Source organism: Takifugu flavidus, unplaced genomic scaffold, assembly GCF_003711565.1.
Source record: "Takifugu flavidus isolate HTHZ2018 unplaced genomic scaffold, ASM371156v2 ctg204, whole genome shotgun sequence".
Classification (NCBI taxonomy): Eukaryota; Metazoa; Chordata; class Actinopteri; order Tetraodontiformes; family Tetraodontidae; genus Takifugu; species Takifugu flavidus.
Genome location: NW_026621881.1, coordinates 13,909 through 41,488, shown reverse-complemented (window position 1 = coordinate 41,488; position 27,580 = coordinate 13,909). Strand labels below are relative to the sequence as shown.

The following is a 27,580-nucleotide window of genomic DNA, read 5'->3' as shown; positions in this document are numbered from 1 at the left end:
AAGGCTACAGGCAGGTTATAACCCATCCAACCAATGCTCCTTCCATTTGTACTCTCATGCTCAGACAAAAATATTTATCATCATTCCAAGTGATCTTTTTATCATAACTCATATCATAACTGAACAATTGTCTCAGCCTGGCTACAGTTCTAATGAAAAAAAGATGATTTTAGATGAAAACAGCTGAAAAGCTCATAAAAAGAGGAAAACTTGAGTTTGTGTATGCATATGTTTTATTTCTTTCTTGTCTAATTTAAACTTGATCACACATTTGACGTTACAAAGAACACCATGTTCATGATGAAAGTGCAGAGATTAAACATAAAAACACCAAAAGAATGTTGTTTTTTAATTCAGTCATTAATTTGATACCAACAGGCTCTTTTCAGAAAATTCAGATGGAATGTTTAAAGGTTGTCCAGGTCATTTCTTGCAGAAAGCATCGTTTGACAGATTTCTGTGATGATTTCGTTTTTTAAGCAACACCTTCACTGAATTCACAGTCAGAACAATTATGTGTGTGTGTGTGTGTGTGTGTGGTGTGTGTGTGTGTGTTGTCCTGAGGCTACATTTCAGGATGGATGCACAAACATAACAGAAGAAATCTTGAATCTTGAGTTTAACCTGACAAGAAAAAAAAATCCAGAGATTTTCAAATGATACAGAAGAGAAGAAAATTTATTGTTTTTTTTAACATATTATTTGAGAAGAAATCTGATTTTTCCTGATTATAAAACATTTCTGATTATTTCCAAATTAATCATTAATAATAATTAGCAAAGTAATGCACATACAAGTTAGCTTCACTAACATTTGGAGTGGCTCTAATTTCTTCTGTACACACGAACAGACACGTGGTCACAATGATATCAGAAACACTCTGGTGTGTAAAGAACATCTAATGCTGCTCTTTGTAGCATGTTCTGAACTAAAGAAGTGCACTTGGATTCAATCACAGCTGATCTCATTTCATGAGGCTGCAAACAGAACAAGTGTGTGTGTGTGTGTGTGTGTGTGTGTGTGTGCGCGCGTGTGTGTGTGTTCTCACACTTTAAGCCTCTCTGTGGTTTCACCACAAATTCTAAACACACTTTGCATCATTTGTTTTTCCATTGATATCATGTCAGTCAGCTCATCATTGCTAAATCCATCTTTCCACCGTCCCACAGACCCAGTGGGTCACATGACTTTTTGAGGAGACTCTGATGATCTTGTTTGACTAGTAAAGTTTATTTTGTTTATTTTATTCTGTTTTTAAAGATTTCGATGTGATTCTACACCTACAGGGGCACCATTTCACACGTTTGCTGCCACCATGCTGCTCTGTGTTACCATAGCAACATGAGATGTCTCCAGCAGGAAGACAAATGTGGTGCTGGCTAACAGCTAACAGTTGAAATTTGATCCCCTGATCTGGCCTGATGTCACTATGGCAACACTGGTGATGAAAGTGATTCAATGTTTAGTTCCAAACTCGGCTCATCAAAGTCTCTGTGTGTCTAATTTGTCTAATCTGGAGTTCAATTTAAATTTCATCTGTATTTCTGGATCCACAGATGACAGCAGATCAGCTAGTGTGTCAAAATATTCTCATCTTAAAATAGTGCTTTTCTTATTATAATAAAATTCCTTTTGAATATAAAAACATCATCTTGTACAGACTTTTTCTTGCACACAAAACAGACATCACAGATTCTGTTGGCGTATAAAAGATGTTGGCGACACATTCGGGTCAAACCTTTTTTTACATTTTACAGTTTCATAAATACTTTTACGCCTTCTGCTACACGAGTGTCAGAATTTAAAAAACAAACATTGGAACCATTCAGATAGAAAAAAAACGCAAAGCTCTGCTACACCTGAATGGCCACGCCTCCCCGTGTTCTGATTGGTTGGCAAGATAACACCTTTGATGTAACATTAATTACAAAATAAAAAGTTTCTGAACATTTCAAAGAATAAATGTTTGATCTATTTCGTACAACAGTATGTTCTGTTATTTTTCTATCAATATAGCTTTAATTATAATGTATAATAATAATAACTATTAATTATCATTAATAAAACCCTTTTGTACCAGAATTCAGGAAATCAAAGATCAAAGACGGAGGTGTCACTGGCTGGCGTGGCCTGATGGCTATTTCATCATGATGGGGTCTGCCTCAGATGGCCGTGTCCCAGAACACGGTGGTGGGGTGTCCGGGGGCCTTGGCGGTGGGGGCAGCAGAGTAGGGCGGGGGCAGTTTCCTCCTCCAGCTGGGCAGGATGGGCATACTGTCCTGCTTACACAGATTCTTTTCAGGCCGCTGACGAGCTTTGATCTCTCGACACAGAACGCGTTTTTTCTGGATCATCTCCATCATGGTGGCGTCTCCACAGAGCCACGGCATCTGGAATGTAAATGTGCTAGCTAGTTAGCCACCAGTGCTAACTCTGTCCTCTCCTTATATTTGTGATTGCTTGGCTAATGAGCGCAAAATAATAATAAAACAGCCTGTTGACACTACTTAACGAACTAAGTTGGAGTTAGTATTTCTCAGAAAGATTTTTGATGTGTTGTAGTCGTGTGTTGTGTGTGTACCTAATTTGTGGCATATTGGCAATAAAACCTGCTACAGTTTAGCTGATGAGATAAGAGCGATAATTAAAAACCAAACATGCTCATGAGAGAAAACTGCCTTAGTGTGTCGAGTCAAACGTGTCCAAACAAGCCAAGTCTGGCGTCGTCATGGTGACCCAGCAGTTTTGAATGTGGAGTCATCGTATGTGTGCAGATGTTTCATGTGTCCACGTCTAACATAGACAGGCAGACAGACAGGCAGGAGGCAGGCAGGCAGGCAGGCAGGCAGGCAGGCAGCAGGCAGACAGGCAGGCAGGCAGGCAGGCAGGCAGACAGACAGAAGGCAGGCAGGCAGGCAGGCAGGCAGGCAGGCAGGCAGGCAGACAGACAGGCAGGCAGGCAGGCAGCAGGCAGACAGACAGAAGGCAGGCAGGCAGGCAGGCAGGCAGGCAGGCAGGCAGGCAGGCAGGCAGGCAGGCAGGCAGGCAGGCAGGCAGACAGACAGAAAGGCAGGCAGGCAGACAGGCAGGTAGGCAGACAGGCAGGCAGGCAGGCAGGCAGGCAGGCAGGCAGGCAGGCAGGCAGGCAGGCAGGCAGACAGCAGGCAGGCAGGCAGGCAGGCAGGCAGGCAGACAGACAGACAGACAGACAGGCAGACAGACAGGCAGCAGGCAGGCAGGCAGGCAGGCAGACAGGAAGGCAGACAGACAGGCAGACAGACAGGAGGGCAGGCAGGCAGACAGGCAGACAGGAGGGCAGGCAGGAAGGCAGACGGACAGACAGGCAGACAGGCAGACAGACAGACAGACAGACAGACAGACAGACAGACAGACAGGCAGGCAGGCAGGCGGGCGGGCAGGCAGACAGACAGACAGGTGGTCTACAGTTGTTTATGTGGTATTATTTTTTATACAGAAATACTTAAAAGACATCTGACAGATTTAATCGTTTTATTTACAGTATTTTCAAAGGTTCTTGGTGTCATTTATCAGTTTTATATTACTCAGATTAGTGTTTATGGGTTAGTTAGTTAGTTAGTTAGTTAGTATTTATGTTGCTGGATTATGTTAGTATGGAGGTATAAACAGACTAAATCGAGCATCTCGTTAGAATCACTAACGATCTTCGCTAATGGAAGATGTCCAAAAAAATCAATATTAGTGCAAGTAAATCTAAACAATAAGAATGATGACAATAGTTTCACCAGTTTTACGATGAAGATATAAATATAAAAACAAATGAGTGGAAAGATATTAGAAGTACGAATACATTAAATTCAACCACAATCAGTGATGTAACACAGGAATTAGCACAAATGATCGATCAAGAAAACAGATCAAGAATTATTTCCAAGGTTTCCTCAGTCAGCTGACGGACAAAGTTCATCAGATAAATCAGTCCTGAAATACAGGATGGGCGGGATTTACTTCCATACAGAGAGACAGGCAGGCAGACAGACAGGTAGGCAGACAGGCAGGTAGGCAGACAGGCAGGCAGGCAGACAGACAGGGAGGCAGACAGGCAGGGAGACAGACAGACAGGTAGGCAGACAGGCAGGCAGGCAGACAGACAGGTAGGCAGACAGGCACGGAGACAGACATGTAGGTAGGCAGACAGACAGACAGGTAGGCAGGCAGACAGGTAGACAGGCAGGCAGGCAGGCAGGGAGACAGACAGGCAGGCAGGGAGACAGACAGGCAGGCAGGCAGGCAGACAGACAGGGAGACAGACAGACAGGTAGGCAGGCAGGCAGGGAGACAGGCAGGCAGGCAGACAGGCAGGGAGACAGACAGACAGGTAGGCAGACAGACAGGGAGACAGACAGACAGACAGGGAGACAGACAGGCAGACAGACAGGTAGGCAGACAGACAGACAGACAGACAGACAGACAGACAGACAGACAGACAGACAGACAGACAGGCAGGCAGGCAGACAGGCAGGCAGGCAGCGAGGCAGACAGACAGGCAGACAGAGAGACAGGCAGACAGACAGGCAGACAGAGAGACAGACAGACAGGCAGGCAGGCAGCAGGCAGGCAGGCAGGCAGGCAGACAGACAGGCAGGCGGGCAGACAGACAGAGAGACAGACAGACAGGCAGGCAGAGAGACAGACAGGCAGGCAGACAGACAGGCAGGCAGACAGACAGAGAAGCGGGCAGACAGACAGAGAAGCGGGCAGACAGACAGGCAGCAGGTGGTTCAGGTGTGTCAGGTGCAGCTGGCAGACAGGCATGTCTACAGGTGTGCTACCTGGCTGAGGGCGTGGTGATGAGGCTCGTACAGGTGACGCTGAGGTGTTCCACCTGGTGAAGGAACTCCTGATGTCGATGCGGATCGGCCCAGTTTACACATGGACTTTGGTTCTGAGGGAGAACATTTTAGGGTTAGTTGGACTCACCAGCTCCTCCCATAAAGGTGGAGCTAAATATTTCAGGATGGTGGCAGGTCCAGTCGCCCCGTTAATGCCATCATCTGGTCTCAGCAGGACCTCCTCACCTCCCCCTGACAGCATCATGGTGGGGCTGACTGAAGACCTGCCGAGTCGACCCAAAACTGGACTGGATTGTCCGTCTCGGTCTCTGCTGTCATGTCGGTGCTGAGATCTGGAGTCTCCTGCAGAGACACAACAAAACCACCTTGAATGTCCCGACCATCATAGAACTAAACACTCATAAACCCGTCAGAACCGGAGAATGCAACTCAAAATCCTCAAAATTCTGAATTAAATCTGATGAGTCAATTTTAATCAACTTTTAAAGGTGCAATTTGCAGTTTACAAAAAACAGCAACCCTTTTAGTCATATTTGTTAAAACTGTCAGCCTGACCCAGTTTATGGGTGAGGGTGTCCAGAGAGAAGGTGTTCCAGAGAGAAGGTGTTCCAGAGAGAAGGTGTTCCAGAGAGAAGGTGTTCCAGAACAATCAACCATCTCTGAGGGCACACATGAGGAGGCACCGGAGGAGGGAGGAATTAGCGAAGGGAGGCTACATTCAACTCTTGCTCACAGTTTTAAAGCCATAAACTCTAACGTTATGTCAAGGATTGTGACTATCTGGGACATCTGACCTTCTGCTTCTATAAAAAGGTGAAGCTGTTTCACAGAAACATAAAAATATCAGAGAATGAGAACCGAGCTGATGCCCTCAAAATTCCTGTTTTTGTCCTGGCTGGAGATTAAATTCCTAAAAACTGAGCCAAATACTGCTGATACTGGCTAGCAGGAGTCACTGCGTACACTTTTGCTTTATTAAAATCAATAACTGTTGTCACCATGGCAACACCATCTTAACTGATAAAACACTAATATTTCTTCATCTCCAGGTTCAGCAGGATGTTCTTTCTCCTCTGGGTTAGGGCTAGGGCTAGGGTTAGGGCTAGGGCTAGGGCTAGGGTTAGGGCTAGGGTTAGGGTTAGGCTAGGGCTAGGGTTAGGGCTAGGGTTAGGGCTAGGTTAGGGTTAGGGTTAGGGCTAGGGCTAGGGTTAGGGTTAGGGCTAGGGTTAGGGCTAGGGTTAGGGTTAGGGCTAGGTTAGGGTTAGGGTTAGGGTTAGGGTTAGGGTTAGGGTTAGGGTTAGGGTAGGGTTAGGGCTAGGCTAGGGTTAGGGTTAGGGTTAGGGCTAGGGTTAGGGCTAGGGCTAGGTTAGGGTTAGGGTTAGGGCTAGGGTTAGGCTAGGGCTAGGGTTAGGGCTAGGGTTAGGGTTAGGTTAGGGTTAGGGCTAGGGCTAGGGTTAGGGCTAGGGTTAGGGTTAGGGTTAGGGCTAGGGCTAGGGTTAGGGTTAGGGTTATGGGCTAGGGTTAGGGCTAGGGTTAGGGTTAGGGCTAGGGTTAGGGTTAGGGCTAGGGTTAGGCTAGGGCTAGGGTAGGGTTAGGGCTAGGGTTAGGGTTAGGCTAGGGTTAGGGCTAGGGCTAGGGTTAGGGCTAGGGTTAGGGCTAGGTTAGGGTTAGGGTTAGGGTTATGGGCTAGGGTTAGGGCTAGGGTTAGGGCTAGGCTAGGGTTAGGGCTAGGTTAGGGTTAGGGGTTAGAGGGCTAGGGTTAGGGTTAGGATTAGGGCTAGGGTTAGGGCTAGGGCTAGGGTTAGGGTCAGGGTCAGGGTTAGGGCTAGGGTTAGGGTTAGGGCTAAGAAGGAACACAGGAGCGCATGGCCTCTGGGTTAGGGTTGGGGTTAGGGTTAGGGCTAAGAAGGAACATAGGAGCTCATGGCCTCTGGGTTAGGGTTAGGGTTAGGGCTAGGGCTAGGGTTAGGGCTAGGGCTAGGTTAGGGTTAGGGTCAGGGTCAGGGTTAGGGCTAGGGTTAGGGTTAGGGCTAAGAAGGAACACAGGAGCTCATGGCCTCTGGGTTAGGGCTAGGGTTAGGGTTAGGGCTTAGAAGGAACATAGGAGCTCATGGCCTCTGGGATGCAGCGAACACCTCAGATACAAAGATTAAACCTGCGCTTGTGTTCCATCGTCCTCAAATAACCACAAATAACCAATTGACCACAACTCAATTGGCCAATTTTTGAAATCTGTTCAAACTAGTGCTGTCAAAGTTGTTCATATTTTCATTATTCCTAATTTGTGAATCACAGCCTGGTTGCAGATTCATGTTTGATTAACCATAATTAAATAACAGTTTTTGAAAACTCTCTCCTACAGAGTGCGCATAAACCTTTATCTCTGTCAACTGTTGTGGAGTTTTTGTACATCGATAGGTCCATCGTGCTGTTACGCATCTTCCATCTTTAATGGTTGCGTCTGCTGCCCGTTACTACCGCATCCATTTGCGCATGTGTGATAGTAACTCTAGTAGTAGTAGATAGTAACTCTAGTAGCAGTAGATAGTAACTCTGGTAGTAGTAGATAGTAACTCTAGTAGCAGTAGATAGTAACTCTAGTAGCAGTAGATAGTAACTCTAGTAGTAGTAGATAGTAACTCTAGTAGTAGTAGATAGTAACTCTAGTAGCAGTAGATAGTAACTCTAGTAGTAGTAGATAGTAACTCTAGTAGCAGTAGATAGTAACTCTAGTAGCAGTAGATAGTAACTCTGGTAGTAGTAGATAGTAACTCTAGTAGTAGTAGATAGTAACTCTAGTAGCAGTAGATACTAACTCTAGTAGCAGTAGATAGTAACTCTAGTAGTAGTAGATAGTAACATGGACCAACTGCCTGAACTCTATTGCCAGAGGTGTTTAGAGTCACTCGCTGCTGCCGATGGATCAACTGCCTTAAAAGCTCATAAAAGTCTAGAAAAGTTATATGCTAATAGCTATAGTTGTATGCTAATAGCTAGGGTTGTATGCTATAGCGATATGCTTAAAAACACCTCCAGAGGGTTTTTTTCATTTCATTTGATGTCAGATCTCCTTGTGCATTGGGTTCGTCATGATCTACATAAATCAGGTCGTGTTGGGGGCTACAGATGTCCTGCTGAAGAAGTACCTTCACTGTCTCTGCCCTTCCTGCCCATTCCTTTCTTCTTCAGCTGTCGTCCTGAGGTGAACAGGTTGTTGAGTTCTTCAGATGGGCTCGTTGGTGTTTGTGACCTTAATGACACATTCTGCATGGATCCGTGTGTGGACGAGGAGTTACTGAGTTTAGCCCCACCCTCTCCTCCGCGATGAGAGGATGAGGATGATGATGAAGAAGAGCGGGGTATGCTTCCTCCAGCCATGAGAGCATCATAAGGCGGTGGCCTCTTCAGGCTCAGGGGAGTCAAAGATCGGCCCATGCTCACTGGAGATGGGCACGCCGATTGGCTCCGAGGATAACCGTGACCACTGTGGGAGCGACCAGAGGATTTGGAAAAATTAGAAGGAATAGGAGGAGCCGAAGAGCGTCCCGAAGAGGTGATGGTGGAGGTGCAGTGCAGATCTCGGTCTAGATCCTGGTCTCGTTCTTTGTGGTGGTGGGCAGGGCTCTGTGGATGTTCTGTCTTACTGTAGGAAACATTCTCCATCATGGGCAGCCGGGTGACGTCTAACGGTGTGAGTGGTGATTCGTCCGAGTTGGGGGAGCACTGGGCAGGAGCAGAGGGGAACACAAGCAGTGGTGGACGATGTGTAAGGAGGTTGGGGAAAGGTGGTGGGATGTCACAGCGAGAGGCCCACCCTTCAGCATCCACTAGGGCAGCATGGGAATCCTGCAGAAAGTCCTCCAGCATCGGATACTTCATCTCCTCATACACCACCTCGCTTTGCTCATCCTCCACCACCTGCTGTCCTCCAAGCTCCCGCATGATGTTTCCCACCATTTCGATGTAAACTGGCTCGTCATCATCTGTGTCACGTGATGCTGGACTTTGACTCCGAGAGGACGATTTGTCCCACAACAAAGAAGACTTCTTTTTGCCATGGCTGCGGATGTACGATTCATCAAAAGAGGTGCTGAGCTGAGTATTGGGGTTCCGCTTGGGCTTGGGAGGGGGCATCTTCTTCAAATCCTCAGGGTACAGATGACACCGAGCTGCAGGCAAAAACATAAACCAATCAGATTTTATTTCCACAGAATTTCTAAGGTTTTGTTACAAAAATCCAAATTCTCAAACAGGTGTGGGAGAAGATTCTTTTGAGATGGTCGTTTCACCTTCAGCTGTCTCTTGAGTCTCTTTGGTGTCGTATCTCTTGTTGACTCCAGAGCCTCCGTCCACGGTCTCAGAACTGCTGCTCAGCTTGGTATTGGGGTCTCTTTTGGGTTTGGGTGGGGGCTGTTTTCGTCCTTGGTTGGAGTCATTGTCCCCTCCCCCCACTGAGTGCAGGGACTGGGAGCGCACAGCAAAGCCCTGGTTAACTGGTGGCAGGCGATCCTGCGGAGCTGGCATCGTCATGAAACCCATTCGAAAGTGCTTCCCAGAGTACGCCCCATCTGTTGCCATAGCAACACTTTCACCTATCCTTCATGGGCAAATGAGAGATGTTTATATTACACATGGAACTAAAATGTTGGCTTTTTTTCTCAAACCCCCACCCCCACAAAACCAAGTGGCAGCATGTGTTTTACCTCTTGATGGCATCTTCCTGTCGCCTCTTCTTCTGGTGTTTCTCCTGAAGGTAGGTCCAGTTGGTCTGGTTCCGAATACGGTCATTCTCTCTGGCGATGTCAGAGGCATTCTGGATCACCAGGCCATCATACGTCCGAAGGCCACTATCCTCGATGTACTGAAAGAACCTCCTGAAGGTGGTGGCCTCCTCCGGAGACGTCATGGCTCCTTATGGAGCTGCAAGGAGGATCAGATTGGACAGGCTCAGTCTGAGGGCACAAGAGTCCTTCATGTGGGCCAGATGTGACCCATGGTTGGAGCTGCTCAGGCTTCTTAACAGATAACAATAATATGATATAAAAATGACCATTCATGTCTTTTTTTGACCTGAACTCGGCTATATTGACCCGTATGATGTGCTGATCAAGACTGTTGATTCATATGTTGTAGCTCTGTAAATGCTGATTGTGTTACAGTGGAAAAGAAAAGGAAAAATCTGCAGAAGTTTAAAGATGCTTCTGACCCGATTCATAGTTTTAACACTTATTTGAACGTTTTCTTGTTTGTTTCTTTGAGGTGATTTTGTTGGATCTTCCAGCATCTCACCTGATCTCCGGAGGATCACGGTGACTGTGTGCTGTCAGACTGATGGCACCAGGTCACCATTGGGACCCGAGAGTGCTGATGAAGATCATTTCAGTCTGACAGTTGCTGCCTGGGCGACAGAACAAACTAGACATCAGCGATGATAACGTAAAGTCACGGAACACTAACAGAAGGATTAGTGACCTTCAGGGGAGGGTTAGATTGCAAATCAGTTTGAGCGGTTGTATCTGCAGGAATAGTCTGTACATGTACATGCTAACCCTAACCCAGACCCGGGTCCTCTACCAGAGGCCTGGGACTCTGAGGGTTCTGCCCAGGATCTTAGCTGTTCCTAGCACTGCGCTGGACTGCGATCACTGATGTGGTTCCTGGTATCTGTTGGAGCATCTACTCAGCTTGGGGGTTACTGCCCCTAGTGTCCCAATCACGACTGGGACCACTGTTGCCTTCATGCCCCACGTTCTGTCCATCTCCTCTTTCAGCCCTTGGAAGTTCTCCAGCTTCTCGTGTTCTTATTGTGGATATTTGAACACTGAGTTAAGAGCTGCTTCTTAGACAGCGAAGCTGTGGAGTTTAGAGAACAAGCAGGCCAAGATCCTCTGTGACTTCCAAGATCCAGACTAACAAGATGGTGGTGGCTCGCCTGACATAGTGGTGGTGGATAAACACCAGAAGCCAGTGGTGGTGATAGATGTAGCAATCCCAAGTGATAGCAACATCAGGAAGGAGGAACACGAAACCTATATAGGTTTGGAGGTTTGATTCCTGGGCTGAAATTTTTGACAAAGATGATTCTTCTAGTTCTTCAGGTGCAAGGGTCATGCCAACAGCCATGCAGGAGTATGTAGGACTATTTCTGTGCATTCTGGCAAATGCTCACCTGTTATGTGTATATTTGACATCTTCCAAAGTTCTATTTTGTCCACAAACCAAAGGCATTAACTGTGAGGTCGGAAAATGTTCATCATTTAGATGAAATCGGCTTTGCTTCACGGTCGATGGTGATGAAAATGACACATCATTTATGAAAATTTTCGATTTGTAATTTTTTCATGCTCTCCATATCTACATGCATCCCCTCCCCCACCCATCTGACTCCCAGCCTCCTTCTAAAAATGGAACAGGGAGTCAGCTGGTGGTATCCTAGCAACAGCAGCATCTCCCAGAGGAGTATGATGTAATTGCTTCCCGTTCTCGGATGAAGAAGAGAAGCAGAATAGGTGGGGGGAGAAAAGGGAACGCGGACCTTTGCTGACCCAACCAGAGGGCTGGCAAACCTGCACGTGACACCCATGACCGCTTGGATGACCGAGATAATGTGGACCTCGAGATGATGGTTATCATCCTAAAAATATGTGGATGTTTTAAGACAATGCAAAAAAACTATTTCATGAGGATATAGATTCTAAAATAACACTTTTCCTCCAAAGCTGCAGGGGGCAAAATTGAACCAGTAACCACTGGTGTCACTGGGCAGTCGGTTGTCCTGTGTTGTAGCTTTTTAATTAGCATCATAGCATCTCTGGAAAATCCTGATTGTGACAGACTGACCTTTACAGGCCATGGTAGCATCGTGTGACCAAATTAACCAAATTAACAATGACTACAAAAACTGGATGTTCTGGCAGCATGACGTGTGTTTCACCTGCTAACTTGGAGGATCTGTATGAGCTCCATCTTTGTATCATATTTATCAATGAAACCTGGGTTAAGTTGATGTTCTAATCATTAATTAAAGCATGTGCTATTGTTTTCATGCTGCTTAACGATCAACTTCTTCCTAACATTAGCCAAAGACGCTGTTAACTTGACCACTCTGCTCACATTCTGTATTGGAATCAATGGTGATCAATAAATGTCTAGTTTGTACCAAACATCTGAAAACTGGGTTGGGGTTGTGGATCGATCTGGTTGACTGGGAGGCCATGTTGGAACACATTTGTACAGAAAGAAACTTTATTTTTATCAAATCCATGATGGCTGCCGTGACTGATTAGACAGATGGGAACAAACACAGTTTAGAGAAGACGGGTGCATTTTTGAATGGACTTTATTGACACGTCAGTGACAACAGGAGCCAACTTAATACAAACAGAGCAACAGACAAATGAGAAGATGATTGATTGAGCAGGATCAAAGGCTGAGAAGATGGAACATGTGACACCATGTGACACCAGACTGAAATGGAGGAGGCATGAGTAGGTCTGAAGCTTACCGGAGGACCAGTGAGAAGTCAGACTCCCTCCATCCCTTTTGTGTAGCTGTCCCTCCGCCCAAATGTTCTGCAAATGTTCTCCACAAAGATGGAGAAATGTCGTTGGCGTCGTCTCCACTGTCTTTAGGAAACGATGGGTCTGCTGTGGTGACGTTAATCCAAGTCCACCCTTTAACACCTCATTCCTCTCCTCCCTTTCTCTTTCCTGTCATACACAGCTGAAACAATCACACACACACACACAGTCGTAGACACACACTCACACTCACATGCGTCTTCCACACATCTCACACATCCTGCAGCCTCACACACATCCTCAAGAACAGTCAGCACAAGGAAGGAGAGGCTGAAACCACAGCAACCTGACAGTATTCTAACCCTGATAGCCCCGCCTCTTTCTGCTGGGAGGGGGGGGGGGGGGGAGAGAGGAGAGAGAGGGGAGAGAGGGGAGAGAGAGAGATTGATTTTTAACACCACCTTTGATTACATGTATTTCCACATTCACATTTCCACATTTCAGAGGGACATTGGAGACCTTCAACAATTCAAAATCAAACAATTTTCCTAACTAAAACCAGGACGTCTCTCACTCCCCAGATGTCTTCAAATGGACTAATTTGTCCTGTCAGTTCATAGAAACTAAGTAAAGAGTCCACGGTCTTCCATAGGGACAGCTTAGCCGTCCCCGATGTGACAGCCTGAAAGAAAAACCCTCCCCGAGCCCAGAAACCACCTCTGTGGCTCTGGAGGAATGTTTATAAAAGTCTGAACAATCCATCCAGTCCTGGAGGTGGACCAGAAGCCATCGGTCCTGGAGGTGGACCAGAAGCCATCGGTCCAAGGAGACGGTAGCGTCGGGGGGAGGCCGGTCCCACTACAGACCCACAGGAGTCAGAGTCAGACTCCATCACCTCCGTCCGTCTATTGTCTGTGACGGACAGGTGAGGAACATGAAGCACTGCCTCCTGAGCGAGAGCACGTGCTTCAGTTTATCACTCCTGTAGCCCAGACCCACGGTCCCCGGACCCACGGTCCCCGGACCCACGGTCCCCAGACCACTCGCCATCTTACCGAACCGCTGCAGCTCCTGCTCCAGAGCCTCATTAGTAATGAATGGGGGAACACCTGAGACGGTGACCCGAGTGGAGGGCGCAGCGAGCGGGGACATCTGCAGGTACGCTCCATTCACCGTCACCCCCCTCCCCACCAACTCAGCCACCAGTCGCTCCTCTTTAACAAAAACTACGACCCGTCTGTTCATCCTGGAGGCGTAGGACAGGTTAGCGTGTCCCACCTGGTCTCCCACAGCCAGGAGAACCTCCTCCACCGATACGGACGGGTCGGGTTGGACCTGCACCCCGTGTTGGACTGAAAGAGACGGCGTCCCCGAGGACGCCATCCCTGCCGCAAAACACGACAAAAACTCACCAAAGGGAGGGAGAGAGACGGGGAGGGAGAGAGGGGAGAGGGAGAGAGAGAGAGGAGAGAGAGGGGGGGAGGGAGAGAGAGATTTGATTTGATTTTTAACAACACCTTTATTTACATGTATTATTCACATTTACATTATTCGCACTTGCATTTACACAATTCAGAGCGAGAGATTGGGGACCTTCAAAAATTCAGGATCAAGCAATTCTCCCTAACTGAACACAGGACCTCTCTCACGCCCCAGATGTCTTCGAATGTGCCAATTTGGCGGGTCAGAAGAAATTAAATTCCACCCTGAGCCGAGCTGCCAGCAGTCCAGTCATCATGGCCACCACGTCCTCTGACCCCTGACCTCTCACCCGGTTCTTCCTGGTCTTCCATATGGCCAACTTAGCCGTCCCCGAGAGGACATTGACCAACTGGTGTACAGCCTTCCTCCTTGCACGGTAGTGTGGACCAAAGATAAACGTCCTGAAAGAAAAGCCCTCACCTAACCCAAGAAACCACCTCTGTAGCTGTCCAAACAGCCCCATCAGTCTGGGACACTGGACAAAGAGGTGGTAGATGGTCTCTGACTGGGAGCAGAAAGGGCAGCCATCCCCCGTGCTGGGGTCAAGGTGCACCAGATACCTGTTAGTAGCTACGGCCCCATGCACAATCCTCCACTGGAGGTCTCCTGTCCGTTTATCAACAGGAGGTTTGTACAGGGACCGCCAACAACCCCCCGGGGAAGAGCCTGCGCCAAAAAAACTAGTCCGCCCTGACGCCTTCAGCCCTTCCAGGGAGCGCAAGTTTCTGACCTTCACAGCTAAGATGTAGAGATCTTTCCTCCCGACACCTTCAAAATCCACTGATACCGAAGACTTCAGGGACAGCAGGTCGTCTTCCTCGGGCTGCCACTGTCCTACAGCTGGACAGACAGCCAAGGAGGGAAAGACATACTCACACTTGTCGTCCCACAGTTCAGACACAGACGGATCCAACACAAAGACTCTTGGGGCCTCTGGCAGGGAAGCACAGACCTCTCTCACAAGCTGGAGCAGCAGCCTGCTGGACCTCATGTTGAGCCGGTCAGAGAGATCGGGGACAGAGGTCTTCAGCAAGTGGCCCAGCTTCACTACTCCAGCATCCCTCAGTCTGGACCTCAGGCTGGTGGAGGACAGGACCCGAGAGGTGATGATGCTGTTTCCAAAAAGGGGCTCTTCAAAGATCCACATCCCTGGTGTTGTCACAGCTTTGTGTTTAGATGATAAAACCTGCCATGCCTTCAACACTGACTGGTAGAAGGGAGTAAGACCAGTCAGGTCCATGGACTGGGGCTGAAGCAGGAACAGGTGTTAGTCGCCCAGCCTTCTTTAACAACAGACAGGCCATATCCGTCCACGGCACACCAAAACTGTACAACAATCTTTGTGCCACCTGCAGTCTGAAAGCTGTGACACGAGATGCAATGTCCACCAATCCCTGTCCTCCCTCCTGTACTGGCAGGTACAGCACTGCAGACCTCAGCCAGTGCTGGCCCGACCAGAAAAAGTCCACAATCATCTTCTGAACTCCTTCGATTAGGCCAGCCGGTTACGGTAAGACCGTCAGCCTGTGCCAAAGAGTCGAGGCGACCAAATTATTGGCAATCAGGACTCTCCCCCTGTAGGAAAGCTGAGGTAGCAGCCATTTCCACTTGGACAGTCTGGTGCACACCTGCTCCACAGCACCCTCCCAGTTCTTCTTTTCAAAGGTTTCTGTCCCAAGGAACACACCTAAGACTTTTAGGCCCTGTCTACCCCAGCTGAGGTTTCCTGGTAGTCTTGGTCTGTCCCTACCTGCCCAAGGGCCAACCTGCAGAGCTTCACTCTTCTCCCAGTTTACCTTAGCAGAGGAGGCTTCTTGGTAGAGGTCTGAACTATCAATCAGGTTGTCCACATCACCCTGATCCCCAACAAAAACATTGATGTCATCGGCATAAGCCGATACCACCATCTGGGGACGCTCAGGAAGACCAGGTAACAAAAGTCCCGACAGCCTAGTTCTTAGGTTGTTTAGAAGAGGTTCGATGGCCAATGAGTACAACTGTTCAGAAATAGGACAACCCTGTCTTATTCCCCGTTGGACGCTCACTGGACAGCTGAGCCCCCCAATGTGAGGAACAGAAAGTACAGATATTTGTGGATAAGTGTAGGGACTAAAAGTAAAAAGTCATCTCAAAAATAAACAGTCAAGTAAAATATAGATACTTGAAAAATCTACCTAAATATATAATTTTCACTTTGTTATTTCCAACCGCTCCCCAACATTTCGGACCCATTAGCATTAGCCGTCAAAGCTAATGCTAATAGGTCAGCATTAGCAGTCAAAGCTGTTTGATGGAATTTTGGTTTTCACCTTCATGAAATAAACAGATCAGATCTGCCCATTAACGCCATCTCTGTTCAAAATCTAGTCTTTCTAAAAGCCTAATGAGTCAAGGAGAGGAAGCAAGGAAACGAGGACAGGTAACTCAGAAGAGAAGGACAGGAGGCAATGAATAAGGAGAGGAAGCAAGAAGAGGACATGATCAAGGTTAGATAAAGACAAGAAAAGGAGACAAGCAAAGTAGACAAGCAAAGGAGAAGGAGAGCAGACGGAGACAGGACAACTCTTTTGTCTCCTCGTATCCGCGTGTCCGGTTCGTGCGAGCGCGGGGTTTTATGGAGGTGATGCGCCTCATTGGTCACCTGACTCCAGTCATATTATATTATATTATATTATATTATATTATATTTATTATATTATATTAGATTAGATTAGATTAGATTAGATTTATTTGCATCGTAAATAAGGAGGAAGCCGTACAACAAAAAACAAACCAGCTGTTTGTGGGTTTGCGCGCACGCGCGCGTGTGTGTTACCGATCGCTGTGCTGAAGTGGCTCCGTGTTTGTTGGATATTCCGGATCAGCTCAGTCCAGGTCCAAGACACCGGCTGTCCAGCAGAACTCTGACGGGAGATGAAGGAGGCGAAGGAAGGAGGGATGAAGGAGGCGAAGGACTCCTGGACAGATGTCATCTATAACCGCAGGAGCGGAGAGTTCCTGGGGAGGACCTCCAGCAGCTGGGGTGAGCTGGACCTCTGGAGCTGCTGAGGTGCAGGAGAACCGAGCTGACCAGGACCGGTTCCCTTTTCCTTAAGACATACTTGAATATTTATAATTCCGATCATTTGACAGAACTGGCTGATTGTTTAATTGATTATTGGGTGATTTTGTTGAGGCTGCAATAAAACCGAGATGTTTGACAGAATAATTTATCATGAGAATGAAAACTAATCTAACCCGAAAATCGGGGTTTCTTTTATTTGATCAGGTTTAATCGGAGGTTTTCTTGTTGCTGCCGTTTGTAAAGCGGCTGAAGCTAAAAATAAATTAACTGCAGCGTTATGTCACATTTACGACATTTATGACATTTACAAAAAATAAAATGCTATGTTGGACAAATAATAAATACAAACAATAAATGATACACAAAGATTAATTGGCTATTAATCTAAATGTTAAATCAAAACGTTAAATCTAAATTTCGGGTGAAATTAAATATTTAGCTAATATGCAAATGTACACTGCCCGAAACAGGAAGTACCAAAATAAGAGCCCAGGAGTTTGCGTTGTGTTAGGGTTAAAATAACAAATCTAAATCCAACATATGGGGTCATGATAATAATGTAAAATATAATAATGTAAAATATTCGTGTTTTCTGTGACGTATAGCCTACATTGATTTTTTTTGTGTGTCCCTTCAATGTTGGGTGCCCAATTTATGATCAAGCAGCCACGATGAGGACTGTTTCCCTGGGGTCCTGCCCCCGCCCCCCCCCTCCCCCCCCCCCCCATTACACAGTAAAACTACTGTTGCCAACAATCCCGAGAAAAAGAAAATCTTCCCACCATTCAGGAAAAAGGTCCCGTATAAGAGAATCAAAAATAGTCCATAAATAGTATAGTCCATTACTGTGAATTTATGATGATCTGCTCTCAGATCAATCAGTTTATGAGAGATCCAGCTGATCTCATTGGCTGACAAGTGTTTGCAGGTCTCAGACCGGGTTGCCATCCTAGTTTGAGTCACCGATTCTTCACAGTTAATGATGTGGCACAAAGGTGACTAATTTCAACCAGTTAATGGTGTGGCACAGAGGTGACTAGTTTCAACTACTTAATGATGTGGCACAGAGGTGACTAGTTTCAACACAGGTAATGGTGTGGCACAGAAGTGACTAGTCTCAACCAGTTAATGATGTGGCACAGAGGTGACTAGTTTCAACCAGTTAATGATGTGGCACAGAGGTGACTAGTTTCAACTACTTAATGATGTGGCACAGAGGTGACTAGTTTCAACCAGTTAATGATGTGGCACAGAAGTGACTAGTTTCAACCAGTTAATGATGTGGCACAGAGGTGACTAGTCTCAACCAGTTAATGATGTGGCACAGAGGTGACTAGTTTCAACCAGTTAATGATGTGGCACAGAAGTGACTAGTCTCAACCAGGTAATGGTGTGGCACAGAAGTGACTAGTCTCAACCAGTTAATGATGTGGCACAGAGGTGACTAGTTTCAACCAGTTAATGGTGTGGCACAGAGGTGACTAGTTTCAACTACTTAATGATGTGGCACAGAGGTGACTAGTTTCAACCAGTTAATGATGTGGCACAGAAGTGACTAGTTTCAACACAGTTAATGATGTGGCACAGAGGTGACTAGTCTCAACAAGTTAATGATGTGGCACAGAAGTGACTAGTTTCAACCAGTTATGATGTGGCACAGAAGTGACTAGTCTCAACCAGTTAATGATGTGGCACAGAGGTGACTAGTTTTAACCAGTTAATGATGTGGCACAGAGGTGACTAGTTTCAACCAGTTAATGGTGTGGCACAGAAGTGACTAGTTTCAACCAGTTAATGATGTGGCACAGAAGTGACTAGTTTCAACCAGTTAATGATGTGGCACAGAGGTGACTAGTTTCAACCAGTTAATGATGTGGCACAGTGGTGACTAGTTTCAAACAGTTAATGATGTGGCACAGAGGTGACTAGTTTCAACCAGTTATGATGTGGCACAGAGGTGACTAGTTTCAACCAGTTAATGATTGTGGCCAGTGGCAGTGGTGTGCAGTCTAGTTTCAAACAGTTAATGATGTGGCACAGAGGTGACTAGTTTCAACACCAGTAATGATGTGGCACAGAGGTGACTAGTTTCAACTACTTAATGATGTGGCACAGAGGTGACTAGTTTCAACTACTTAATGATGTGGCACAGTGGTGACTAGTTTCAACCAGTTAATGATGTGGCACAGAAGTGACTACTTTCAACCAGTTAATGATGTGGCACAGAGGTGACTAGTTTCAACCAGTTAATGATGTGGCACAGAAGTGACTAGTTTCAACCAGTTAATGATGTGGCACAGAAGTGACTAGTCTCAACCAGTTAATGATGTGGCACAGAGGTGACTAGTTTTAACCAGTTAATGATGTGGCACAGAGGTGACTAGTTTCAACCAGTTAATGGTGTGCACAGAAGTGACTAGTTTCAACCAGTTAATGATGTGGCACAGAAGTGACTAGTTTCAACCAGTTAATGATGTGGCACAGTGGTGACTAGTTTCAACCAGTTAATGATGTGGCACAGAGGTGACTAGTTTCAACCAGTTAATGATGTGGCACAGAGGTGACTAGTTTCAACCAGTTAATGATGTGGCACAGTGGTGACTAGTTTCAAACAGTTAATGATGTGGCACAGAGGTGACTAGTTTCAACCAGTTAATGATGTGGCACAGAGGTGACTAGTTTCAACTACTTAATGATGTGGCACAGAGGTGACTAGTTTCAACTACTTAATGATGTGGCACAGTGGTGACTAGTTTCAACCAGTTATGATGTGGCACAGAAGTGACTACTTTCAACCAGTTAATGATGTGGCACAGAGGTGACTAGTTTCAACCAGTTAATGATGTGGCACAGTGGTGACTAGTTTCAACAGTTAATGATGTGGCACAGAGGTGACTAGTTTCAACCAGTTAATGATGTGGCACAGAGGTGACTAGTTTCAACTACTTAATGATGTGGCACAGAGGTGACTAGTTTCAACCAGTTAATGATGTGGCACAGAGGTGACTAGTTTCAACCAGTTAATGATGTGGCACAGTGGTGACTAGTTTCAACCAGTTAATGATGTGGCACAGAGGTGACTAGTTTCAACCAGTTAATGATGTGACACAGAGGTGACTAGTTTCAACCAGTTAATGATGTGGCACAGAGGTGACTAGTTTCAACCAGTTAATGATGTGGCACAGAGGTGACTAGTTTCAACCAGTTAATGATGTGGCACAGAGGTGACTAGTTTCAACCAGTTAATGATGTGACACAGAGGTGACTAGTTTCAACCAGTTAATGATGTGGCACAGAGGTGACTAGTTTCAACCAGTTAATGATGTGGCACAGTGGTGACTAGTTTCAACCAGTTAATGATGTGGCACAGAAGTGACTAGTTTCAACCAGTTAATGATGTGGCACAGAAGTGACTAGTTTCACAACCATGTAATGATGTGGCACAGAGGTGACTAGTTTCAACCAGTTAATGATGTGGCACAGAGGTGACTAGTTTCAACCAGTTAATGATGTGACACAGAGGTGACTAGTTTCAACCAGTTAATGATGTGGCACAGAGGTGACTAGTTTCACACCAGTTAATGATGTGGCACAGAGGTGACTAGTTTCAACTACTTAATGATGTGGCACAGAGGTGACTAGTTTCAACCAGTTAATGATGTGGCACAGAGGTGACTAGTTTCAACCAGTTAATGATGTGGCACAGAGGTGACTAGTTTCAACCAGTTAATGATGTGACACAGAGGTGACTAGTTTCAACCAGTTAATGATGTGGCACAGAGGTGACTAGTTTCAACCAGTTAATGATGTGGCACAGTGGTGACTAGTTTCAACCAGTTAATGATGTGGCACAGAAGTGACTAGTTTCAACCAGTTAATGATGTGGCACAGAGGTGACTAGTTTCAACCAGTTAATGGTGTGGCACAGAGGTGACTAGTTTCAACCAGTTAATGATGTGGCACAGAAGTGACTAGTTTCAACCAGTTAATGGTGTGGCACAGAAGTGACTAGTTTCAACCAGTTAATGATGTGGCACAGAGGTGACTAGTTTCAACCAGTTAATGATGTGGCACAGAGGTGACTAGTTTCAACCAGTTAATGATGTGGCACAGTGGTGACTAGTTTCAAACAGTTAATGATGTGGCACAGAGGTGACTAGTTTCAACCAGTTAATGATGTGGCACAGAGGTGACTAGTTTCAACTACTTAATGATGTGTCACAGAGGTGACTAGTTTCAACCAGTTAATGATGTGGCACAGAGGTGACTAGTTTCAACCAGGTAATGGTGTGGCACAGTGGTGACTAGTTTCAACCAGTTAATGATGTGGCACAGAGGTGACTAGTTTCAACCAGTTAATGATGTGGCACAGAGGTGACTAGTTTCAACTACTTAATGATGTGGCACAGAGGTGACTAGTTTCAACCAGTTAATGATGTGGCACAGAAGTGACTAGTTTCAACCAGTTAATGATGTGGCACAGAGGTGACTAGTCTCAACCAGTTAATGATGTGGCACAGAGGTGACTAGTTTCAACCAGTTAATGATGTGGCACAGAAGTGACTAGTCTCAACCAGGTAATGGTGTGGCACAGAAGTGACTAGTCTCAACCAGTTAATGATGTGGCACAGAGGTGACTAGTTTCAACCAGTTAATGGTGTGGCACAGAGGGACTAGTTTCAACTACTTAATGATGTGGCACAGAGGTGACTAGTTTCAACCAGTTAATGATGTGGCACAGAAGTGACTAGTTTCAACCAGTTAATGATGTGGCACAGAGGTGACTAGTCTCAACAAGTTAATGATGTGGCACAGAAGTGACTAGTTTCAACCAGTTAATGATGTGGCACAGAAGTGACTAGTCTCAACCAGTTAATGATGTGGCACAGAGGTGACTAGTTTTAACCAGTTAATGATGTGGCACAGAGGTGACTAGTTTCAACCAGTTAATGGTGTGGCACAGAAGTAACTAGTTTTCAACCAGTTAATGATGTGGCACAGAAGTGACTAGTTTCAACCAGTTAATGATGTGGCACAGTGGTGACTAGTTTCAACCAGTTAATGATGTGGCACAGAGGTGACTAGTTTCAACCAGTTAATGATGTGGCACAGAGGTGACTAGTTTCAACCAGTTAATGATGTGGCACAGTGGTGACTAGTTTCAAACAGTTAATGATGTGGCACAGAGGTGACTAGTTTCAACCAGTTAATGATGTGGCACAGAGGTGACTAGTTTCAACTACTTAATGATGTGGCACAGAGGTGACTAGTTTCAACTACTTAATGATGTGGCACAGTGGTGACTAGTTTCAACCAGTTAATGATGTGGCACAGAAGTGACTACTTTCAACCAGTTAATGATGTGGCACAGAGGTGACTAGTTTCAACCAACCAGTTAATGATGTGGCACAGAAGTGACTAGTTTCAACCAGTTAATGATGTGGCACAGAAGTGACTAGTCTCAACCAGTTAATGATGTGGCACAGAGGTGACTAGTTTTAACCAGTTAATGATGTGGCACAGAGGTGACTAGTTTCAACCAGTTAATGGTGTGGCACAGAAGTGACTAGTTTCAACCAGTTAATGATGTGGCACAGAAGTGACTAGTTTCAACCAGTTAATGATGTGGCACAGTGGTGACTAGTTTCAACCAGTTAATGATGTGGCACAGAGGTGACTAGTTTCAACCAGTTAATGATGTGGCACAGAGGTGACTAGTTTCAACCAGTTAATGATGTGGCACAGTGGTGACTAGTTTCAAACAGTTAATGATGTGGCACAGAGGTGACTAGTTTCAACCAGTTAATGATGTGGCACAGAGGTGACTAGTTTCAACTACTTAATGATGTGGCACAGAGGTGACTAGTTTCAACTACTTAATGATGTGGCACAGTGGTGACTAGTTTCAACCAGTTAATGATGTGGCACAGAAGTGACTACTTTCAACCAGTTAATGATGTGGCACAGAGGTGACTAGTTTCAACCAGTTAATGATGTGGCACAGTGGTGACTAGTTTCAAACAGTTAATGATGTGGCACAGAGTGACTAGTTTCAACCAGTTAATGATGTGGCACAGAGGTGACTAGTTTCAACTACTTAATGATGTGGCACAGAGGTGACTAGTTTCAACCAGTTAATGATGTGGCACAGAGGTGACTAGTTTCAACCAGTTAATGATGTGGCACAGTGGTGACTAGTTTCAACCAGTTAATGATGTGGCACAGAGGTGACTAGTTTCAACCAGTTAATGATGTGACACAGAGGTGACTAGTTTCAACCAGTTAATGATGTGGCACAGAGGTGACTAGTTTCAACCAGTTAATGATGTGGCACAGAGGTGACTAGTTTCAACCAGTTAATGATGTGGCACAGAGGTGACTAGTTTCAACCAGTTAATGATGTGACACAGAGGTGACTAGTTTCAACCAGTTAATGATGTGGCACAGAGGTGACTAGTTCAACAACCAGTTAATGATGTGGCACAGTGGTGACTAGTTTCAACCAGTTAATGATGTGGCACAGAAGTGACTAGTTTCAACCAGTTAATGATGTGGCACAGAAGTGACTAGTTTCAACCAGTTAATGATGTGGCACAGAGGTGACTAGTTTCAACCAGTTAATGATGTGGCACAGAGGTGACTAGTTTCAACCAGTTAATGATGTGACACAGAGGTGACTAGTTTCAACCAGTTAATGATGTGGCACAGAGGTGACTAGTTTCAACCAGTTAATGATGTGGCACAGAGGTGACTAGTTTCAACTACTTAATGATGTGGCACAGAGGTGACTAGTTTCAACCAACCAGTTAATGATGTGGCACAGAGGTGACTAGTTTCAACCAGTTAATGATGTGGCACAGAGGTGACTAGTTTCAACCAGTTAATGATGTGACACAGAGGTGACTAGTTTCAACCAGTTAATGATGTGGCACAGAGGTGACTAGTTTCAACCAGTTAATGATGTGGCACAGTGGTGACTAGTTTCAACCAGTTAATGATGTGGCACAGAAGTGACTAGTTTCAACCAGTTAATGATGTGGCACAGAGGTGACTAGTTTCAACCAGTTAATGGTGTGGCACAGAGGTGACTATTTGACTTTTCAACCAGTTAATGATGTGGCACAGAAGTGACTAGTTTCAACCAGTTAATGGTGTGGCACAGAAGTGACTAGTTTCAACCAGTTAATGATGTGGCACAGAGGTGACTAGTTTCAACCAGTTAATGATGTGGCACAGAGGTGACTAGTTTCAACCAGTTAATGATGTGGCACAGTGGTGACTAGTTTCAAAAGTTAATGATGTGGCACAGAGGTGACTAGTTTCAACCAGTTAATGATGTGGCACAGAGGTGACTAGTTTCAACTACTTAATGATGTGTCACAGAGGTGACTAGTTTCAACCAGTTAATGATGTGGCACAGAAGTGACTAGTTTCAACAACCAGTAATGATGTGGCACAGTGGTGACTAGTTTCAACCAGTTAATGATGTGGCACAGAGGTGACTAGTTTCAACCAGTTAATGATGTGGCACAGAGGTGACTAGTTTCAACCAGTTAATGATGTGGCACAGAGGTGACTAGTTTCAACCAGTTAATGATGTGGCACAGAGGTGACTAGTTTCAACCAGTTAATGATGTGGCACAGAGGTGACTAGTTTCAACCAGTTAATGATGTGGCACAGTGGTGACTAGTTTCAACCAGTTAATGATGTGTGGCACAGAGGTGACTAGTTTCAACCAGTTAATGATGTGGCACAGAGGTGACTAGTTTCAACCAGTTAATTTCATTGGGAGCTAAGGTTTAGCTGGTATTGCTACAATGCTAATGATGCTAATGACAGAATGATGTAAATGTAGCATTTAGCTGGTTGTGATGTCTTTATTCCTGCTGCCGTCCTCAGGCCTCATCCTGCTCTTTTACCTGGTCTTCTACGGCGTTCTGGCAGGAATGTTCTCCCTCACCATTTGGGTCCTGTTGCAGACTCTAGATGAAAATGTTCCTCGCCATCAGGACCGCATTGCTAACCCAGGTGAGGGACGACCGTCAGGTCTGTTTGTCAGAAGTGTGTGAAGGTTCGTTCCATCTTCAACCAGCCGGTTCTTGTTGGAGCTGGAGAACACAGAACATGTTTTATTTCCACCCATAAGTCTGTTCTCATGAAAATTTAATTTGTATCTGAATTATTATGGATTTGCTCTTGGATCATAGGTTTGGTCATTCATCCTCACACATCTGAAATCATTTTCAACCGCAGCAACGCGGCAGACTACAGTCAGTACACGCAACAACTGCACAACCTTCTGCAGCGTGAGTACAGGCCACCTTCACACGGCTGCCGTGGGGAGCAGGAGGTGCTGATGTGCTGCTGGTGTGTGCAGGGTACAACGACAGCGTTCAGGGGAGCAATGATCTGTGTCTGGTGGGCGAGTACACCGAGCAAGAGCACACGGCCATCAAGAAGGTGTGTCAGTTCAAACGCAGCATCCTGCAGCAGTGCTCCGGCCTGGGAGACTCCAGCTTCGGATATGCTGATGGGAAACCCTGCGTCCTCATTAAAATGAACCGTGTATGTATGTTACCACGGTGATGCACAACTAAAGATGGAAACCCAATTCTGACCCGCTGTCTGTCCACAGGTGGTTGGACTAAAGCCACAAGGTGACCCGTACATCCACTGCACCGCCAAGGTAACACACCCTGACCCTAACCCTAACCCTAACCCTAACCCTAACCCTAACCCTAACCCAGCATGCATCTGTGCAGGTGCTCACATGTTGTGGAGCATCGTGCTGTGAACAACAGGGTAACTTTTCCTTCATCTCCACCTCCAATAGAGTGATGCTCAGTTAAGGATTCAGTATTTTCCTGAAGAGGCTCGTCTGGATAAAATGTTCTTCCCGTATTATGGAAAAAAGGCTCATGTGAGTAAAAGTGTCTGTCCAAAAAAAAACAATTCTGACAATTATTAACACTACTAATCTGTCTCTTAACAGCCCAACTACGTGCAGCCGATGGTTGCTGTCAAGCTGCTGTTTTCTAAACAGGATTATGACGCAGAGCTGAGTGTTGAATGTAAACTCGAGGGGACAAATTTACGGAACAACGATGAGCGGGACAAATTCATGGGTCGTGTTTCATTCCAGGTCAAAGTGTCTGAGTAAAGCCTTTCCAGGGAAAGCCAAATCTGGCTTTAAATCCAGACCCGATCTGATCCAGGATGTCTGAACCGCTTTTGTGTTCACACTCCTGCGAGGATCCAGAGTCAGACTTGAGTTTGTCCACGTCATGGTTTAACCAGAACCCGAACCCTAAACCCTGTTATGGCCTAACCCGAACCCGAACCCCTAACCCTGTTATGGTTTAATCCGAACCCGAACCCCTAACCCTCTAACCCTAAACCCTAACCCTCTAACCCGAACCCTAACCCCTAACCCTGTTATGGTTTAACCCTAACCCTAACCCCTAACCCGAACCCCTAACCTTCTAACCCGAACCCCTAACCCTCTAACCCGAACCCCTACCCTGTTATGGTTTAACCCTAACCCGAACCCCTAACCCTCTAACCCGAACCCCTAACCCTCTAACCCTAACCCCTAACCCTAACCCTCTAACCCGAACCCCTACCCTCTAACCCGAACCCTAACCCTGTTATGGTTTAACCCTAACCCGAACCCCTATCCCTGTTATGGTTTAACCCTAACCAAAACCCCTAACCCTCTAACCCGAACCCCTAACCCCTAACCTGAACCCCTAACCCTCTAACCCGAACCCTAACCCTGTTATGGTTTAACCCTAACCCGAACCCCTAACCCTCTAACCGAACCCTAACCCTCTAACCCGAACCCTAACCCTGTTATGGTTTAACCCTAACCCGAACCCCTAACCCTGTTATGGTTTGACCCTAACCCGAACCCCTAACCCTGATTTAATGTGCTCACACGTCTGGTTTCGGAGCTCTTCACTCTTACCGTTGTTTATGTGCATCACGTCACCAGACGGTTCTAATATCGAGATTTGTGCCATTTTCAGATGTGCTAAAAAATGTCCTCAAATTCTGATGCAGATGTTTTCAAATGATTCCAGTAATTTATTTTTCCCAAAATAATCTGTTCCTAATTTTCCTTCTCCAAAATTATAATTAGGAGTTGTATAACTGTAATTCTCTTTACTCCTCTTCTGGAAAAGTGTGATATTAGTTTGAGTTAGATTGTTGTTCAGAATGTTAGTGAATAATTTAATATGATTATAATTCCAAATTTGATTTGAACAAACGAGTGGACAAAAGTTTTAATCAGTTTCTGAAAAAGACAATCAAAGAAATGAGTGATAGTTCATTGTAGTAACAGTAATCTGATTACTGATTTCTGATGTTTTAAGATTATTTTTTAAATTGAATTTCTATTTGTGCGATCAACTGCCAAAAGAAAACCTTTAAAAAGATGTTTCCCGTCAATAACAATTCTGATTTTTGTATTTCTGAAGTGTAGACAGTATATTTGTAAAATATGGTGATAAATGTGAAGTTCAGGTGCTAACTAGCTAAACACAGCACGTCGTCTTTTAACCTGCAGGGCCACAGTCCGACCTCAGCATGTAGAAAGATCTTTTACCAGTTTTAAAACGTGGAAAAGAAAACACGAGTTCGGTACAGAAATTCCTCCTGAATTTAAATTGGCTTCAAC

The 27,580-nt window shown here is 45.7% G+C and overlaps 2 protein-coding genes across 4 annotated transcripts; one reads left to right on the top strand and one right to left on the bottom strand.

Moving 5' to 3' along the window:
* Window positions 1-215: 215 nt before the first annotated feature.
* On the bottom strand, window positions 216-16,787 carry nyap2a (neuronal tyrosine-phosphorylated phosphoinositide-3-kinase adaptor 2a). Of its 3 annotated transcripts, none has more exons than XM_057023338.1 (8): window positions 16,650-16,787; window positions 12,337-12,737; window positions 9,536-9,752; window positions 9,122-9,429; window positions 7,979-9,001; window positions 5,058-5,174; window positions 4,812-4,924; window positions 216-2,390 (listed from the first exon to the last, which is right to left on the bottom strand). In XM_057023338.1, the coding sequence occupies exons 3-8, from the start codon at window positions 9,736-9,738 to the stop codon at window positions 2,163-2,165; spliced, it is 1,992 nt and encodes a 663-aa protein (XP_056879318.1). In that variant the 5' UTR covers window positions 9,739-9,752; window positions 12,337-12,737; window positions 16,650-16,787; the 3' UTR covers window positions 216-2,162. The 3 variants fall into 3 exon arrangements, with proteins under 3 accessions (XP_056879318.1, XP_056879319.1, XP_056879320.1); XM_057023340.1 differs by lacking the exon at window positions 216-2,390 and adding an exon at window positions 3,497-3,960; XM_057023339.1 differs by lacking the exons at window positions 12,337-12,737; window positions 16,650-16,787 and adding an exon at window positions 10,122-10,387.
* LOC130519771 (sodium/potassium-transporting ATPase subunit beta-3-like) lies at window positions 16,667-26,809 on the top strand. The gene is made up of 7 exons (XM_057023352.1): window positions 16,667-16,856; window positions 24,799-24,927; window positions 25,107-25,205; window positions 25,277-25,464; window positions 25,535-25,585; window positions 25,733-25,819; window positions 25,892-26,809. The coding sequence occupies exons 1-7, from the start codon at window positions 16,748-16,750 to the stop codon at window positions 26,057-26,059; spliced, it is 831 nt and encodes a 276-aa protein (XP_056879332.1). The 5' UTR covers window positions 16,667-16,747; the 3' UTR covers window positions 26,060-26,809.
* The last annotated feature ends 771 nt before the right edge of the window (window positions 26,810-27,580 follow it).

What these genes read in the sequence shown, in the direction of transcription:
- nyap2a (XM_057023338.1), bottom strand. Translation starts at nt 9,738, where the DNA reads ATGACGTCTCCGGAGGAGGCCACCACCTTCAGGAGGTTCTTTCAGTAC. An exon ending in CAGGAAGATGCCATCAAGAG is followed by an intron (nt 9,430 to 9,535) that starts GTAAAACACATG and finishes TTGCCCATGAAG; the next exon opens with GATAGGTGAAAGTGTTGCTA. An exon ending in GAAGGGCAGAGACAGTGAAG is followed by an intron (nt 5,175 to 7,978) that starts GTACTTCTTCAG and finishes GTGTCTCTGCAG; the next exon opens with GAGACTCCAGATCTCAGCAC.
- LOC130519771 (XM_057023352.1), top strand. Translation starts at nt 16,748, where the DNA reads ATGAAGGAGGCGAAGGAAGGAGGGATGAAGGAGGCGAAGGACTCCTGG. An exon ending in ACTGCACAACCTTCTGCAGC is followed by an intron (nt 25,206 to 25,276) that starts GTGAGTACAGGC and finishes TGGTGTGTGCAG; the next exon opens with GGTACAACGACAGCGTTCAG. An exon ending in ATTATGGAAAAAAGGCTCAT is followed by an intron (nt 25,820 to 25,891) that starts GTGAGTAAAAGT and finishes GTCTCTTAACAG; the next exon opens with CCCAACTACGTGCAGCCGAT.